An 18,178-nucleotide genomic window follows, 5' to 3' on the forward strand; every position below is an offset into this window, starting at 1 on the left:
TCTGCTTTTCAAAATTTGATCTTTTAATTTGCTTTGTTCTCATTACTTTGATTTTCCTATCATGTAAATATAATTTCTGTGACTCAGTTATCAGATTAATGCATACTATTAGAAATGTTCAATATAAACCCCTACTTTTATTGCTTATAGAATTGGTGCTATTTTTATTTATTTCTAATAAAATCAAAGTCTCTTATTGAATTTTAATGTGGAAATCAATGAAAGCTTCTTGACATTCTGAGTAGTATTAGAGCCAGCCTAAGAATCTCTTGTAATATTAGGCAGCAGTTATTCTTTCACTTGTATTTTGAGCCTCCCGAAGAATGTTAAATAAGAAACAAAATTTTACTTAAATTCCTTCCTCACAAAATTGAATTAAAATACCTAACGATGTAGGAATTAGGAGGAAAGAAAAGGTAGGGAGGTAGGCATGGTCGAACTCAAAAGGTGGTGAAAGGTACAGACTTGACTTGGTGCAAGTACACTTTACATTTCATCCTTCATACTCTCTCCTCCTTTCTCAGAAAACCACAGACACAATTCTGTGATGGTGAACTCCATTTAAACAAATATTCTAGGTTGTTTTGTTTTGTTTTGTTTTTTTAAATGTAAGAGTAGAGAGGAAAGTCTATTCAAGTAGAGAAGCATCCTGGGGAATCTGAGGTTGGAAAATGAATTCGGCCAAGCTTCATGTTGATAATTCCCAAATGAATGAAAGTTGATAAATGCCCAGAAATTATTTTAAAAAGTGTAAATCTGATTTCAGGCCTTAGAAAAGGCAAAAGATGCAGGAAGAAAAGAGAGAGTCCTGGTGAGACAACGGGAACAAGTTACAACTCCAGAAAATATCAATTTGGATTTAACGTACTCCGTAAGTATAGAAATACCTGCAAAGAAAATTATTTTGGCCAAGATTTATGGATTCCAAAAGCCTTTTTTATTTTACATATTTTTAAAACTTTGTTCACTGATACATAAAAATATAAAAATTGTACAATTTTAATGGTGTACCATGTGATATTTTGATACATGTGTACATTGTGTAGTGTTTAATCAGATTAAGCACATTGGCCTCAAACATTTATCATTTCTTTATGGTAAAAACATCCAAACTTCTTTCTTCTAGCTTTTTAAAATATACAATATATTATCATTACCTGTAGCCACCCTGCTGTTCAGTAACATGCCAGAATTTCTTACTTCTACCTAAAACATTGTACCTGTTAAATAACCTTTCTGTGTCCTTCCCTCCCCACTAACATCTTTTTTTTCTTTTTGCTTTATCTCTTTTTTTTTTAAATATATGTGTAGTGTTATTTAAACTTTATTTTATTTGTTTTTATGCCTTTATTTATTTTTATGTGGTACTGAGGATCGAACCCAGGGCCTTGCTTGTGTTAGGCAAGCATTCTGCCACTGAGCCACAACCCCAGCCCTATTTATTTATTTTTTATGTGGTGCTTAGGATCGAACCCAGTGCCTTACATGTGCTAAGTAAGCACTCTACCACTGAGCTACAACCACAGTCCTTGCCTTATCTTTTATTGTTAAAATCAGATTTTTTTTTAGGTACCAGAATCAAATACATAATAATCTTTAATTCATGAGACACTCATTTTTAGTTTGTACAAAGATCTCTTATTAAATTATTCAATTAATTGTTTTTTAATAGTTAGTAATTGTAAACCCACCATCCAATAGCTTGAAGACTTTTTTTTTTTTAATATTTATTTTATTTTTTAGTTCTCGGCGGACACAACATCTTTGTTTGTATGTGGTGCTGAGGATCGAACCTGGGCCGCACACATGCCAGGCGAGCGTGCTACCGCTTGAGCCACATCCCCAGCCCTGAAGACTTTTAATATTTATGCTCAATCAGGGTGGTTATCTTAATGAGATTGTAATGTAGACATTTGGATCAGTGATTTTCAAGGATTTCAAATAAATAAGATAATGCTTTGTGAGGGTAGTGAAAATATATTTAATTTCTAGCAAAACATTTATTCTGAAAAGAATTCCTTGTATAAAAATTCCTTGTCAGTGGGCAAAGTCTTCATATACTAAACTAATTTAAAAGGGGGAATTTGAAATTTTAAAATACTAGATATTTACTAGTTAGTTTTTTTAAATTCCATGAGATCTTCAGGCAATAAATTATTGTGATAATTTTTTTACCTGTAGGTACATAAAATACTATCTTTGATGACTTTAGTTATCATTTTGTATATAAAGCTGTTACTATGCAAATTCTTCCCTGGTATACTTTAGGGATATTTCCAGGGGGGCTGGGATTCTGGCTCAGGGGAGAGCGTTCGCCTCGCATTCATGAGGCACTGGGTTCTATCCTCAGCACCACATAAAAATAAAAAAGTAAAGATATCGTGTCCACCTATAATTAAAAAAAATAAATATTAAAAAAAAAGATATTTCCATGGGACATTTAGTTTATATTTACAAAGAGAATTAATCCATTTATCTTGCTTATTTCCTTTATCACCAGCAACATTAACAATATACATTTATTCTTTGTGGGTCTTTCAGCTATTAATGGATGGCAAATACTAGTTAAAATAGAGTACATAGAAAATTAAGTGAAATGTATAGAGGACAGCTGGTTATCTCTTAATGTTGTGGCTTATTTGGATGTAAGATATTTCTAAATTGGTTGAGTATCTTGATATAAGCAGCTTTTGTTGTATGATTTAAATCTCTAGACAGATCAGAAGTGAACAGGACCTAATATAATCATTATGTCTTTTTGCCATTGTTTCTTCCTTAGGTTCTTTTCAACTTGGCCAGTCAGTATTCAGCTAATGAAATGTATGCAGAAGCACTAAACACATATCAAGTTATAGTGAAAAACAAGATGTTTAGCAATGCAGGTAGGTGTATAATCAGTTTTGCCAATAGGCATAACTCTTTTGTAGTGTTAATTTATATCTCCCTACTTTATGCTTCCTTATAATGAAATGATCTATGCTCTAAGCAAATTTGTATTTATGATGAGGTATCCTTCTTAGAGATACTGTATGTGAAAATCCATACAAATACAAATGAAGAAATATGGTTGGTATGAAGTATGTTACATAATGGTAAACAAAAAATGTGTTCTGTTACCACAGGTAGAATGAGCCATGGCATCCCCATAGAATATGCTTTGCCATCTGTAAATATGTCCCAATAGACTAGAGTTTATATTTAGCATTTATATTATATAAATTTTTAGTTGCAATATTAAAGTTTATCAGAATATCATTTCCTTTTAACATCATATTAAAATGTGTGTGACATTTTTTAGTCTAATTTTAAAATGCCATATAATCTCACTTTTTTTTTTTTTAGCAGAATATACTTTCGGTTTTATAATGTAAGTCATTTTCTTTCCAACCATACTTTCAGACATCTACTATCTTAAGTTTCATTGCCTCTCAGAAACGAATGTTTGAATACATGAAACAGTATAACTATTTTAAAATTAGATTTTTAGGTAATGTCTAAAACTTTATAACTTAAGAACATCAGAGAATATGAATTAAGATCATCTACAATATCATAGAAAAAGTGCAAAAATAAGAATATTATACATTCTTTTTTTTTAATTAGGGAGACTGAAAGTGAATATGGGAAATATTTACTTAAAACAAAGAAATTATTCCAAAGCCATTAAGTTCTACCGAATGGCCTTAGACCAAATCCCAAGTGTTCATAAAGAAATGAGGTAAGCAATCACCAAGATTACTGTAAAATTTAAGTTGTTGTTTTTCAGAAACAAGATAGATGTTCTGATCTTTGGTTAGTGGTTAAACATTTTGAAGTGTTTATATATGAGAGTTATTGGATTTATGTTATCTGTGAAATATTTTGTTTTATTCACTTGTGAGTACTTGTGTACACTTGTATAGTGACAAGTTAAAGATTAAATGCATAGTTTGTGATCAAGTGAAATAAAACTAAGCTAATTGACCAATATAGAGATTCACTCTGCAAGCCGTTAGTACGATGATACAAATTAATGTCAACAAATAATCAGAATAGCATTTCTACAGAATGTATCAGATTAGAAAACAAGTCTAGAAACTTAGAACTACCTCACATTGTTTCTATATTTTGAGAGTGAGGTAGTGAAAGGATGGGATTATTTTTGATCCTTAGAAGAGGAGGGAGGATGTTGGAATACTTCATATTCCCACAATATTTTCTATTATATTCAGACACAGTATGTTTACAGGTAATGATTTCCCCTAGGAACAGGGGACATTTCCTCTGTGACAATTTATTTATAATCATTTGGTTTTGAATTTTGCATGGTATTTAATTATCATCAGCAAAATCTAGCTTATAAGACACAATGTACCCTTTAGGTACTTTATTTTTTTTAAATTGTAGTTGGACACAATATCTTTATTTTATTTATTTATTTTTATATGGTACTGAGGATTGAACCTAGGGCCTCGCATATGGTAGGTGAGCGCTCTACCGGTGAGCCCCAGCCCCAGCCCCCTGTAGGTACTTAAAAAAAATTTTTTTTTTAATTCTTTTTAATTATACATGACAGTAGGCTTGAGGTACTTTTAATCCAGGTGAGACCAAGAATTTGAGCATTTTAGAAAAAGATAATAATATTAGGTGGCATTTCCATACTTAATAATCAATAGTTGAGACAATGGTACTGTATTAATTCAGCCAAGGGAATAAATATTGAAAATAATAGTGGTCAAGAAAGACTCAGCCAGGTACAGTGACACATGCCTGTAATCCAAGCAGTTCAGGAGGCTGAGGCAGGAAGATTGTGAGTTCAGAGCCAGCCTCAGCAACTTAACAAGGCCCTAAGCAACTTAGTGGGACCCTTTCTCTAAGTAAAATATAAAAAAGGGCTGAGTCTATAGCTCAGTGCCTAGCATTTGTAAGGCATTGGGCTCGATCCTTAGCACCACATAAAAATAAATAAAGGCATTCTGTCCATCTACAACTACAAAAAAAATTAAAAGGGGGGGTTGGGGATATGACTCAGTGGTTGAGCGCCCTTGGGTTCAATCCCCCATACCAAAAAAGAAACAAAAAAGAAAGAAAGAAAGGAAGACTTTTTGAAATAGGTATACTTGAGATAGGTTACTTAAGTGACAAAAGGGACAACATTCCAGAAAAAAGAATGCTATGAGATGAGTAATTATTTGTGATCTGATAAACTAATTTTGAATAAATTTGTTGAAACAGTAGGTTCATGTCAGAGTAGTTGGAAATAAGGTCAGATCACATCCTGGAGGATGGCTCTATTCAAAATGATAGAAAATAGCAAGTATGTATGAAGATCATGGGACATCTGAAACCTTATATATTACATATGTAAAATGGTGCAGCTACTTTGGAAAATACTTGGGTATTTTCTTAAAAGTTAAACATATTATATGACCAGCAATTCCATTTTTAGGTGTATGTCCAAGAGATGAAAGTTTGTTATCACAAAGGTTTATACACAAATGTTCATAATAGCATTAATCATAATAGCCAAAAAGTGTAAATAACTGAAAGAGCTATCAAGTTGGCGATGGTTAAGTAAAATACAGTATATATCCATAGTATAGAATACTATTTGACGGGCAGAAGAGGAGCAGCGACCTGCTGAGAGGCAGAGCCGCCCCCTCCCCCTGCACCGGCAAGGTAGAGGGAACTGTGACCACGCACAGAGCAGGACCAGCGGCCTGCTGAGGGGCAGAGCCGCCCCCCACCCCCTGCGCCTGCCAGGTAGGTGGAACTGTGACCACCGACAGAAAAGGCCCAGTGGCCCGCGGCGGGACAGAGCTTCCAATCACTCCTGCAAGGTAGGCGGGCCTGCAACCCACCAGCAGAAGAGGAGCAGCGGCCTGCTGAGAGGCAGAGCCGCCCCCTCCCCCTGCACCGGCAAGGTAGAGGGAACTGTGACCACGCACAGAGCAGGACCAGCGGCCTGCTGAGGGGCAGAGCCGCCCCCCACCCCCCGTGCCTGCCAGGTAGGTGGAACTGTGACCACGGACAGAAAAGGCCCAGTGGCCCGCGGCGGGACAGAGCTTCCAATCACTCCTGCAAGGTAGGCGGGCCTGCGACCCACCGGCAGAAGAGGAGCAGCGGCCTGCTGAGAGGCTGAGCCGCCCCCTCCCCCTGTGCCGGCAAAGTAGAGGGAACTGTGACCACGCACAGAGCAGGCCCAGCGGCCTGCTGAGGGGCAGAGCCGCCCCCCACCCCCCGCGACTGCCAGGTAGGTGGAACTATGACCACGGACAGAAAAGGCCCAGTGGCCCGCGGCGGGACAGAGCTTCCAATCACTCCTGCAAGGTAGGCGGGCCTGCGACCCACCGGCAGAAGAGGAGCAGCGGCCTGCTGAGAGGCAGAGCCGCCCCCTCCCCCTGCGCCGGCAAGGTAGAGGGAACTGTGACCACCCACAGAACAGGCCCAGCGGCCTGCTGAGGGGCAGAGCCGCCCCCCACCCCCCGCGCCTGTCAGGTAGGCGGAACTGTGACCACTGACAGAAAAGGCCCAGTGGCCCGCGGAGTGGCACAGCTTCCAATCACTCCTGCAAGGTAGGCGGGCCTGCGACCCACCGGCAGAAGAGGAGCAGCGGCCTGCTGAGAGGCAGAGCCACCCCCTCCCCCCCGCGCCTGCAAGGTAGACGGAACTGTGACCACCATCAGAACAGGCCAGACCTGCAACCGAGAGACAGAACAGGCCCAGTGGCCTGAGGAAGGGTAGAGCCGCCCCCCCCCCCCCGCGCCTGCAAGGTAGGCGGACCTGCGACCCACTGGCAGTACAGCCCCAGAGTCCTGCAGAGGGGCAGTGCCGCTGCCTGCGCCTGCAAAGTAGACAGAACTGTGACCACCGACAGAACAAGCCTAGCGGCCCGCAGAGGGACAGAGCCGCCGCCCGCGCCTGCGAGGGAGACTTTGCAACTATACAAGACCAATATAAATATATAGGGGGAAAATTCGATAGCACAACAGTTTCACCAAGTAGAAAGGAACGCAAACAGTATGAAGAGACAAGGAAAGAAAGGACCACAAGCATTGCAGGTCAACTCAACGTTAGAAGAGGTAATAGCTGCAGCAGATGGAATGTCAGATAAAGAATTCAGGATATACATGCTTCAGATGATCTGGAGTCTCAAGGAAGACATCAGACAGCAAAATCAGACAATGAAAGATCACTTCAACAATGAATTACATAAACAAATCCAAGAAGCAAAAGATCAACTATACAGGGAAATAGAGGTTATAAAAAACAAACAAACAGAAATCCTAGAAATGCAGGAAGCAATAAGCCAACTTAAAAACTCAATTGAGAATACTACCAGCAGAGTAGAACACTTAGAAGACAGAACATCAGACAATGAAGATAAAGTATTTCAACTTGAAAAGAACATAGACAGCTCAGCAAGACTGTTAAGAAACCATGAGCAGAACATCCAAGAAATATGGGATAACATCAAGAGACCAAATTTAAGAGTCACTGGGATACAGGAAGGGACAGAGTTTCAAACCAAAGGAATGAGCAATCTATTCAATGAAATAATACGAGAAAACTTCCCAGACTTGAAGAATGAGACAGAACCCCAAATCCTAGAAGCCTACAGGACGCCGAATGTGCAAAATCATAAGAGACCCACACCTAGACACATTATAATGAAGATGCCCAACATACAGAATAAGGAGAGAATTTTAAAAGCTACAAGAGAAAGGAAGCAGATCACATTTAGGGGTAAGCCAATCAGGATAACAGCTGATCTTTCAACACAGACTCTGAAAGCTAGAAGATCCTGGAATAACATATTTCAAACACTGAAAGAAAATGGGTTCCAACCAAGAATTGTGTTTCCAGTGAAATTAAGCTTCAGGATGTAAGATGAAATTAAAACCTTCCACGATAAACAAAAGTTAAAAGAATTTGCAGCTAGAAAACCATCTCTTCAAAACATCCTTGGCAAAACATTACAGGAAGAGGAAATGGAAAATAACAATGAAAACCAACAGTGGGAGGTAGGACACTAAAGGGGGGAAAATAATCAAAGAGGAAAACAAACCATGTTTAGTAACATAAATAAACAAATATGGCTGGAAGAACAACCCATATCTCAATAATAACCCTAAATGTTAATGGCTTAAACTCACCAATCAAGAGACACAGGCTAGTAGAATGGATCACAAAACAAGACCCAACAATATGCTGCCTACAGGAGACGCATTTGATAGGAAAAGACATACATAGGCTGAAGGTGAAAGGTTGGGAAAAATCATATCACTCATATGGACTTCGGAAACAAGCAGGAGTATCCATACTCATATCAAATAAAATAGATTTCAAGCCAAAGTTAATCAAAAGGGATAAAGAGGGACACTACATACTGCTCAAGGGAACCATACACCAACAAGACATAACAATCATAAATATATATGCCCCAAACAATGGTGCAGCTATGTTCGTCAAACAAACTCTTCTCAAGTTCAAGAGTCTAATAGACCACCATACAATAATCATGGGAGACTTCAACACACCTCTATCACCACTGGACAGATCTTCCAAAAACAAGTTGAATAAGGAAACTATAGAACTCAATAACACAATTAATAACCTAGACTTAATTGACATATATAGAATATACCACCCAACATCAAGCAGTTACACTTTTTTCTCAGCAGCACATGGATCCTTCTCAAAAATAGATCATATATTATGTCACAGGGAAACTCTTAGACAATATAAAGGAGTAGAGATAATACCATGCATCCTATCTGATCATAATGGAATGGAACTGAAAATCAACGATAAAAGAAGGAAGGGAAAAGAATACATCACTTGGAGAATGAACAATAGGTTACTGAACGATCAATGGGTTATAGAAGACATCAAGGAAGAAATTAAAAAATTCTTAGAGATTAATGAAAACACAGACACAACATATCGGAATCTATGGGACACATTGAAAGCAGTTCTAAGAGGAAAATTCATTGCTTGGAGTTCATTCCTTAAAAAAAGGAAAAACCAACAAATAAATGATCTCATACTTCATCTCAAAATCCTAGAAAAAGAAGAGCAAAACAACAGCAAAAGAAGTAGAAGGCAAGAAATAATGAAAATCAGAGCTGAAATTAATGAAATCGAAACAAAAGAAACAATTGAAAAAATTGACAAAACTAAAAGTTGGTTCTTTGAAAAAATAAACAAAATCGACAGACCCTTAGCCATGCTAGCGAAGAGAAGAAGAGAGAGAACTCAAATTACTAACATACGGGATGAAAGAGGCAATATCACAACAGACACTTCAGAAATACAGAAGATAATCAAAAATTATTTTGAATCCTTATACTCCAATAAATTAGAAGATAGTGAAGGCACAGATAAATTTCTTAAGTCATATGATCTGCCCAGATTGAGTCAGGAGGACATAGACAACCTAAACAGACCAATATCAATTGAGGAAATAGAAGAAACCATCAAAAGACTACCAACTAAGAAAAGCCCAGGACCGGATGGGTATACAGCAGAGTTTTACAAAACCTTTAAAGAGGAACTAATACCAATACTTTTCAAGCTACTTCGGGAAATAGAAAAAGAGGGAGAACTTCCAAATTCATTCTACGAAGCCAACATCACCCTGATACCTAAACCAGACAAAGACACTTCAAAGAAAGAAAACTACAGACCAATATCTCTAATGAACCTAGATGCAAAAATCCTCAATAAAATTCTGGCCACTCGGATACAAAAACTTATCAAAAAAATTGTGCACCATGATCAAGTAGGATTCATCCCTGGGATGCAAGGCTGGTTCAATATACGGAAATCAATAAATGTTATTCACCACATCAATAGACTTAAAAATAAGAATCATATGATCATCTCGATAGATGCGGAAAAAGCATTCGACAAAGTACAGCATCCCTTTATGTTCAAAACTCTAGAAAAACTAGGGATAACAGGAACATACCTCAATATTGTAAAAGCAATCTATGCTAAGCCTCAGGCTAGCATCATTCTGAATGGAGAAAAACTGAAGGCATTCCCTCTAAAATCTGGAACAAGACAGGGATGCCCTCTCTCACCACTTCTGTTCAACATAGTTCTCGAAACACTGGCCAGAGCAATTAGACAGACGAAAGAAATTAAAGGCATCAAAATAGGAAAAGAAGAACTTAAATTATCACTATTTGCAGATGACATGATTCTATACCTAGCAAACCCAAAAGGGTCTACAAAGAAAGTATTAGAGCTAATAAATGAATTCAGCAAAGTGGCAGGATATAAAATCAACACGCATAAATCAAAGGCATTCCTGTATATCAGCGACAAATCCTCTGAAATGGAAATGAGGACAACCACTCCATTCACAATATCTTCAAAAAAAATAAAATACTTGGGAATCAACCTAACAAAAGAGGTGAAAGACTTATACAAGGAAAACTACAGAACCCTAAAGAGAGAAATAGAAGAAGATCTTAGAAGATGGAAAAATATACCCTGTTCATGGATAGAACTAACATCATCAAAATGGCGATATTACCAAAAATTCTCTATAGGTTTAATGCAATGCCAATCAAAATCCCAACGGCATTTCTTGTAGAAATAGAGAAAGCAATCATGAAATTCATATGGAAAAACAAAAGACCCAGAATAGCAAAAACAATGCTAAGCAGGAAGTGTGAATCAGGCGGTATAGCGATACCAGACTTCAAACTATACTACAGAGCAATAGTAACAAAAACAGCATGGTACTGGTACCAAAACAGGCGGGTGGAGCAATGGTACAGAATAGAGGACACAGAAACCAATCCAGAAAACTACAACTACCTTATATTTGATAAAGGGGCTAAAAGCATGCAATGGAGGAAGGATAGCATCTTCAACAAATGGTGCTGGGAAAACTGGAAATCCATATGCAACAAAATGAAACTGAATCCCTTTCTCTCGCCATGCACAAAAGTTAATTCAAAATGGATCAAGGAGCTTGATATCAAATCAGAGACGCGCCGTCTGATAGAAGAAAAAGTTGGCTACGATCTACATACTGTGGGGTCGGGCTCCAAATTCCTCAATAGGACACCCATAGCACAAAAGTTAATAACTAGAATCAACAAATGGGACTGACTCAAACTAAAAAGTTTTTTCTCAGCAAAAGATACAATAAGAGAGGTAAATAGGGAGCCTACATCCTGGGAACAAATCTTTACTCCTCACACTTCAGATAGAGCCCTAATATCCAGAGTATACAAAGAACTCAAAAAATTAGACAATAAGAGAACAAACAACCCAATCAACAAATGGGCCAAGGACCTGAACAGACACTTCTCAGAGGAGGACATACAATCAATCAACAAGTACATGAAAAAATGCTCACCATCTCTAGCAGTCAGAGAAATGCAAATCAAAACCACCCTAAGATACCATCTCACTCCAGTTAGGTTGGCAGCCATTATGAAGTCAAACAACAACAAGTCCTGGCGAGGATGTGGGGAAAAGGGTACACTTGTACATTGCTGGTGGGACTGCAAATTGGTGCAGCCAATATGGAAAGCAGTATGGAGATTTCTTGGAAAGCTGGGAATGGAGCCACCATTTGACCCAGCTATTCCCCTTCTCGGTCTATTCCCTAAAGACCTAAAAAGAGCATGCTACAGGGACACTGCTACATCGATGTTCATAGCAGCACAATTCACAATAGCTAGACTGTGGAACCAACCTAGATGCCCTTCAATGGATGAATGGATAAAAAAAAATGTGGTATTTATACACAATGGAGTATTACTCTGCATTAAAAAATGACAAAATCATAGAATTTACAGGGAAATGGATGGCATTAGAGCAGATTATGCTAAGTGAAGCTAGCCAATCCCTAAAAAACAAATGCCAAATGTCTTCTTTGATATAAGGAGAGTAACTAAGAACAGAGTAGGGTCGAAGAGCATGAGAAGAAGATTAACATTAAACAGGGATGAGAGGTGGGAGGGAAAGGGAGAGAGAAGGGAAAATGCATGGAAATGGAAGGAGACCCTCAGAGTTATACAAAAGTACATACAAGAGGAAGTGAGGGGAAGGGGAAAAATAATATAAGGGGGACAAACGAATGTCAGTAGAGGGAGCAGAGAGAGAAGAGGGGAGGGGAGGGGAGGGGAGGGGAGGGGAGGGGAGGGGAGGGGGGATAGTAGAGGATAGGAAAGGCAGCAGAATACAACAGACACTAGTATGGCAATATGTAAATCAATGGATGTGTAACTGATGTGATTCTGCAATCTGTATATGGGGTAAAAATGGGAGCTCATAACCCACTTGAATCAAATTGTGAAATATGATATATCAATAACTAATGTTTTGAACAGCCAACAATAAAAAATTTAAAAAAAAAAAGAATACTATTTGACAATACAAAAGGAGCAAAGTACTGATACTTGCTGCAATATGGAGGAACTGCGGAAGGATTATGCTAACACAGAGTATTACATATCATGCAATTCCACTTACATACAATGCTTAGGAAAAACAGAAAGTAGATTAATGGTTTCCTATGGCTAACAGAATGGAGAATGACTATTAATAAGCACAGGTTTTCTTTTTAAGGTAGTAGAAATGACTTAAAATAAATATGTGGTTATAGTTCCACAACAGTGTAAATATAGAAGTAATCATTGAATCACATACTTAAATAATAAGCAAACTTTTTGGTATGTATATTATGTATACTATACTATAATAAGGCTTTAATAAAATAAAAAAGAAATAAAATGAAAAAGAAAAACAGGAATGGCTTGAATGCCATACTGAAGAATTCAAACTTTTAATGCTAATCTATGTTTATTTTTGTTTAGGATTAAAATAATGCAGAATATTGGTGTTACATTTATTAAAACTGGTCAATATTCAGATGCCATTAATTCATTTGAGCATATAATGAGCATGGCACCAAATCTGAAAGCAGGCTTCAACCTAATTCTTAGTTATTTTGCCATTGGAGACCGAGAAAAAATGAAGAAGGCATTCCAAAAATTGATTGCTGTTCCGTTAGAAATTGATGAAGATGATAAATATATTTCACCAAGTGTGAGTATGAAAAAGTTAAAGGGGCTGAGATTGTGGCTCAGTGGTAGAGCACTTGTCTAGCATGCGTGAGGCACTGGGTTCAATCCCTGGCACCATATAAAAATAAATAAGTAAATAAAATAAAGGTATCGTGTCCATCTACAACTAAAAAAAATACTTAAAAAGAAAAAGACATTTTTCTTTTTAAGTATTTAAAAGTGGTAGAGCGCTTGCCTAGCATGCATGAGGCACTGGGTTCAATCCCAGGCACCACATTAAAAAAAATAATAATAAAATAAAATAAAGGTATTGTGTTCATCTACAACTAAAAAAAAAAATACTTAAAAAGAAAAAGCCGTCTCCTACTTAACTGTTTTTTCCTGTTTCTAGAAATGAGCAAATTAGAATTGATGACTTCTTGAGTTTTTTTACAGACCTATATTAATGTTTTTTATCACTGATATATTTAATTTGTTATTTCAGTTAGATCTATTGAAATAGGGCTAGAGATTTTGGTTAAAACATACTGCACAGTTTTAGTCAAAACTAAAAGAATTGTATTAAAAATAATAATGTCATTCATTGAAAGTAACATCTTGACTATGGAACCTAAAATCCTTTGATGTTTTAAAAATCATTGTTAAGCCAGGTGTGGTGGCACATGCCTGTAATACCAGTAGCTTAGGAGGCTGAAGCAGGAGGATCTCAAGTTCAAAGCCCGCCTCAGCAACTAAGCAAGGCCCTAATTAACTTAGCAAGACCCTGTCTCAAAATAAAAAAATTTAAAAGTGGTGGGGGGGCTAGATAGTGGCACAGTGGTTAAGCACCCCTAAATTCAATCACTGGTTAAAAAAAAAAAATCATTGTTAAGCAGAGAAACCTAAAAAAATCTGTACTAACTATGTCAACAGTGGAAAAAAAATTAATTCCTTATCTTTATTTGAGAGTAAAGCAAAATACAGCTCTCAAAAGTCTTATTTTTAAAGGTCTAGGGGAATATTATATAGTGTTAGGTGAAAAAGTACAGATAGATACACACCTATACATGAACAGAAACTGAAAGAATACTCAATTATATTCTGGGCAATTAGATTTTTTTTAACACTTTAAAAACATTTTCCAGATTTTTATATGTAAATTTTATGTAAGTCAAAATGTTAAATCGCCTATATTTATAGGTTAAAATGGCATAATATCTTTAGTTTCATGGACAATGTAGACTCAAGCCATATGCCTAGTTTCACCATTCTATTCTTCCGTCTCCTTCCTTGTGCCTCAGGTCCTTTATGTATAAAATGGTACTAATTATAATGACCTACCTTGTAGTGTTATAAGGATTAAATTTACAAAATGCTTAAAATCATACCTTGAACATAGTAAGCGCTAGGTAAATGTTAATTATGTATTATTTTCATATTGCAAAAAAAAAAAGAATCTATGTTGTGAAAAAGTCACATTTTAAAATATTTTTGCAGTGTTAGGGATTGAACCCAGGGACTTGTGCATGCTAGGCGAGTGCTGTATTATTGACATCCTGAACTCCTGTCTGTATTATCAACTGGAAATAACAGCATGGATTATACTAAGGAGTTGATAATCATGAAAGCATATATATTTGAGTTTTAAATTTATAACATCATGTATTTATACTAACAACCACAGCTTCTCTGTGTTCCTGTTCTTTCTAGCCTGACCCTTGTAGCAGCTGTTCAGAATGTATTCTAGCTCCTTAGAGAATGTAATAGGTGATCGGAAGTAAGAAAAGGAAAAAGAAATGCATTTTATTAGGGAAAATATTTTTGAAAGATTTATTTACTCTCCATTTTATACAATTAGTTGGGATTTTGATTACAAATTCAAGTTTTTAGCATTTACTTCTGAATTTTTTCTTTCAATTGCTTTTCTCAGGATGATCCCCATACAAACCTAGTGATTGAAGCTATAAAAAATGATCATCTCAGGCAAATGGAACGTGAAAGGTAATATTTTGGGTTCTTGATAGTGAAGTTTTAATTTCTCTAAAATGATCGAATATGCATTTTATTGTTTCTTACAAAATTTGTTTTATTCAATATATTTCTTAAATAGTGTTGTTGTTTTACCATTTCATTACTTTTTGGATTCCTTTTTCTCCTTCAAAATAATCTCAGTTCTCATACTGATCCCAATATTCTTACTTACTTATTCCTACTCTTTCTCTCTGCATTTGGTATAATATTGGAATTTGGTTTATATCACCATTATTTAAAAAATTATGTCCTTACATATTTTTGTTATGCCTCCCAATTAAATACCAAGACTGAGAGAAAAAAATATATATTTACTTCATTCTTTTCTTCCTTTAATATGGAACTATAATCTGTACTTCCTTCACCAAATATAGGGGGTTTTCCCACATCAAGAATAAATGATCCAACATTCAGTTACCAACTGAATGTCCAACAATTCAGTTCTGACACTAACTATTCAGAGTTTATTCAGAGTCCACTCCTGACTACAGATACCAGTTACAAACCCAGGGCTTCCTGTACTTCTGATCAACAGACTATAAATTAGGGGTTTCTACCACCTCCTCCTTGAGTTCAGTAATTTACTGCAAGAGCTTATGGAACTCAGGAAAACACTTTGTTTTTATTTACCAGTTTATTATAAAGAATGCAATTCAGAGCCAGGTGTGGTGGCGCATAACTGTAATACCAGCAGATTGGGAGGCTGAGGCAGGAAGATCAAGAGTTCAAAGCCAGCCTCAGCAAAAAGTGAGACACTGAGCAACTCATTGAGACCCTGTCTCTAAATAAAATACAAAATAAGGCTGGGGATGTGGCTCAGTGGTTGAGTGCCTCTGAGTTCAATCCCCAGTGAATCCGGAAAAAAAAAAAAAGAATGTAACTCAGGAATAACCAAATGGAAGAGATGAATAGGGCAAGGTATGAGAGTGTCCATATCCTCTCCAGGTGTGCCACCCTCCTAGTACCTCCATGTGTTCCCCATCTTGGAGGTCTTCTATACTGAGGTTCAATATATATATAGGCAAGACTGATGATATCATTAGCCTTTGATGATGAAACTTAGTCTCTAACCCCTCTTCCCTCTGGAGGTTGAGGGGTGGGACTGAAAGTTCCAACTCTTCGATCATATGTATGGTTGATTCCAGTGGCAACCAAGCCCCATTTTGAAACTTTCTATGGGCTAATATGAAGTCACCTCATTAACATAAAGTCAAGTATGGTTAAAAGGGGCTCATTATAATTAACAAAAGGCACTTCCATCATTCAGAAGATTCCAAGAGCTCTTTGCCAGGTACCAGAATGAATACCAAATATATTTCTATCACAATATCACATGTACTTGGTCTCTGCCAAGTATAATTTTATCACTGGAGAAAGTCCAAGGAGTTTTTGGAGAGGAGTACCTCAACTCAAAATTGAGTGGGGCTCTTGACAAACATGAATTTAAGGATGCATCTGTTAGAGGCACAAACAGAGATTTATTTAGGAAAGCAGAGGTACATTCAGGGAGAATGGAGGCTGTATTGAGAGTGAGACCCTTTTGGTAAAGCAAGGAATATACATTCAAGGGAGAATGTGGGCCATCTTTTGAGAATGAGAAATCAGCAACCCCTTGGTCTCGGTTATTAATTTTTATAGAGAGATAGTAACTAGAAACCGGACTAAAGGTGGAGTCAGGATAGAATTATGCAGTTTTGTGCCAATATTTCTAGTACTTGGGCATTGCCCTCATATCATGAAACTTTTTGTACGCAAGAGATTGGGCTGGATTATCAAGAGTTGCTTTCTTAATCAAGAGTTTAAGCTAGGTGCAGTGGTGCCTAGTCTATGATCCCAGCGGCTATGGAGACTGAGGCAGGAGGATTGTGAGTTCAGGTGCTGAGCAACTCAGTGCAACTCTGGCTCTAAATAAAATACAAAATAGGTCTGGAAATGTGGTTCAGCAATTGAGTGCCCCTGAATTAAATCCCCAGTGACGCCCCCCCCCCCAAAAAAAAAGAGTTTAAAAAAGAGTTGTTTATGTAATCACACCTGTGATCCCAGTAACTCAGGAAGTTAAATAGAGCTAGGAATGTAGCTTCATGATTAAGTGCTTATCTAACATGCATGAGGCCCTGAGTTTGATCCCCAGCACTGCAAAAATAAAAATTAAAAATTATTATTTTTTTAAATGGCTGGGGATATAGTCTGATGGTAAAGTAGCCATGGGTTCAATCACCAGCACCTAAAAAGGAAAAAAAAAAAAAAGTTGCTTATTTCGTATTCTTGTGGTTTGTGAACATTTTTCTTTTGAGACTGGTCGTATCTTTTTCTGTATCCCGTGGTTTTCTTTTGAGACTCAGATTTTTCTTTTTTTCTTTTTTCTGTATCCCTCAAACCGTATCTCATTTTGAAAATTTTAAATTTAGTGAACATGCAGTAGATAAATTAGGAGTACATTACATGGTAGAAAGCCCTTAATTATTTTCTTTTAATTGTGGTAAAATATATAACATAAAATTTATCATCTGAAGTGTTAAGTACATTCACACTATTATATGACTGATCTTGAGGACTTTCTTCATCTTGCAGAACTGAAACTCTTACCTATTAAGCAATAGCTCCCCATTTTTTGCTCCCACATTCCATCCCTTAGCAATACTATTCTGCTCTCTATGATTTTGAGTGTTCTAATGTAAGTTGAATCTCACATTTTTTTTTTCTTTTTGTGACTGGCTTTTTGCACTTAGCATAGTGTCCTCAAGGTTCATTCATGTTGTAGTATGTATCGAGATCTCCTTCCTTTTTATAATACTTCATTTTATGTATGGAGGGCAGTAATCTTTAAGAATTAGTTTTAAATTGAAGAGAGGCTTCTGGAAAGATAAAATAGACATACATTTTTGTATTTTTTATGTGATGCTGAGGATCGAACCCAGCACCTTGCATGTGCTAGGCGAGAACTCTACCGCTGAGCCACAATCCCAGCCCTTTTTTGTATTCTTCTCATTAAGTACAACTAAAAACTCTGGAAGTTATATGTAAAGCAAATACAAGAAAGGCAAAAAGAGGAGGACAGATCAGCAAGGGTCCTGGGGATGCAATGAACATCCCAGACTTGGAGCTAAAGAACTGGCAATCAGAAAATCCTTATA

The 18,178-nt window shown here is 36.9% G+C and overlaps 1 protein-coding gene across 7 annotated transcripts in view; it reads left to right on the forward strand.

Moving 5' to 3' along the window:
• Ift88 (intraflagellar transport 88) overlaps positions 1 to 18,178 on the forward strand; it is a 132,185-nt gene that overhangs the window by 22,405 nt on the left and 91,602 nt on the right. For all 7 annotated transcript variants that reach the window (XM_046447645.2, XM_058580644.1, XM_046447650.2 and 4 more), the window contains 5 exons: positions 767 to 871; positions 2,780 to 2,882; positions 3,604 to 3,718; positions 12,825 to 13,056; positions 14,944 to 15,014. In XM_046447645.2, the coding sequence (XP_046303601.1) occupies positions 767 to 871; positions 2,780 to 2,882; positions 3,604 to 3,718; positions 12,825 to 13,056; positions 14,944 to 15,014 (626 nt within the window). The remainder of the gene's footprint in view (positions 1 to 766; positions 872 to 2,779; positions 2,883 to 3,603; positions 3,719 to 12,824; positions 13,057 to 14,943; positions 15,015 to 18,178) is intronic.

This window comes from Marmota monax, unplaced genomic scaffold (genome assembly GCF_021218885.2).
Source record: "Marmota monax isolate L192 unplaced genomic scaffold, Marmota_monax_Labrador192_F-V1.1 WCK01_AAM20220418_F8-fsc00043, whole genome shotgun sequence".
Lineage (NCBI taxonomy): Eukaryota > Metazoa > Chordata > Mammalia > Rodentia > Sciuridae > Marmota > Marmota monax.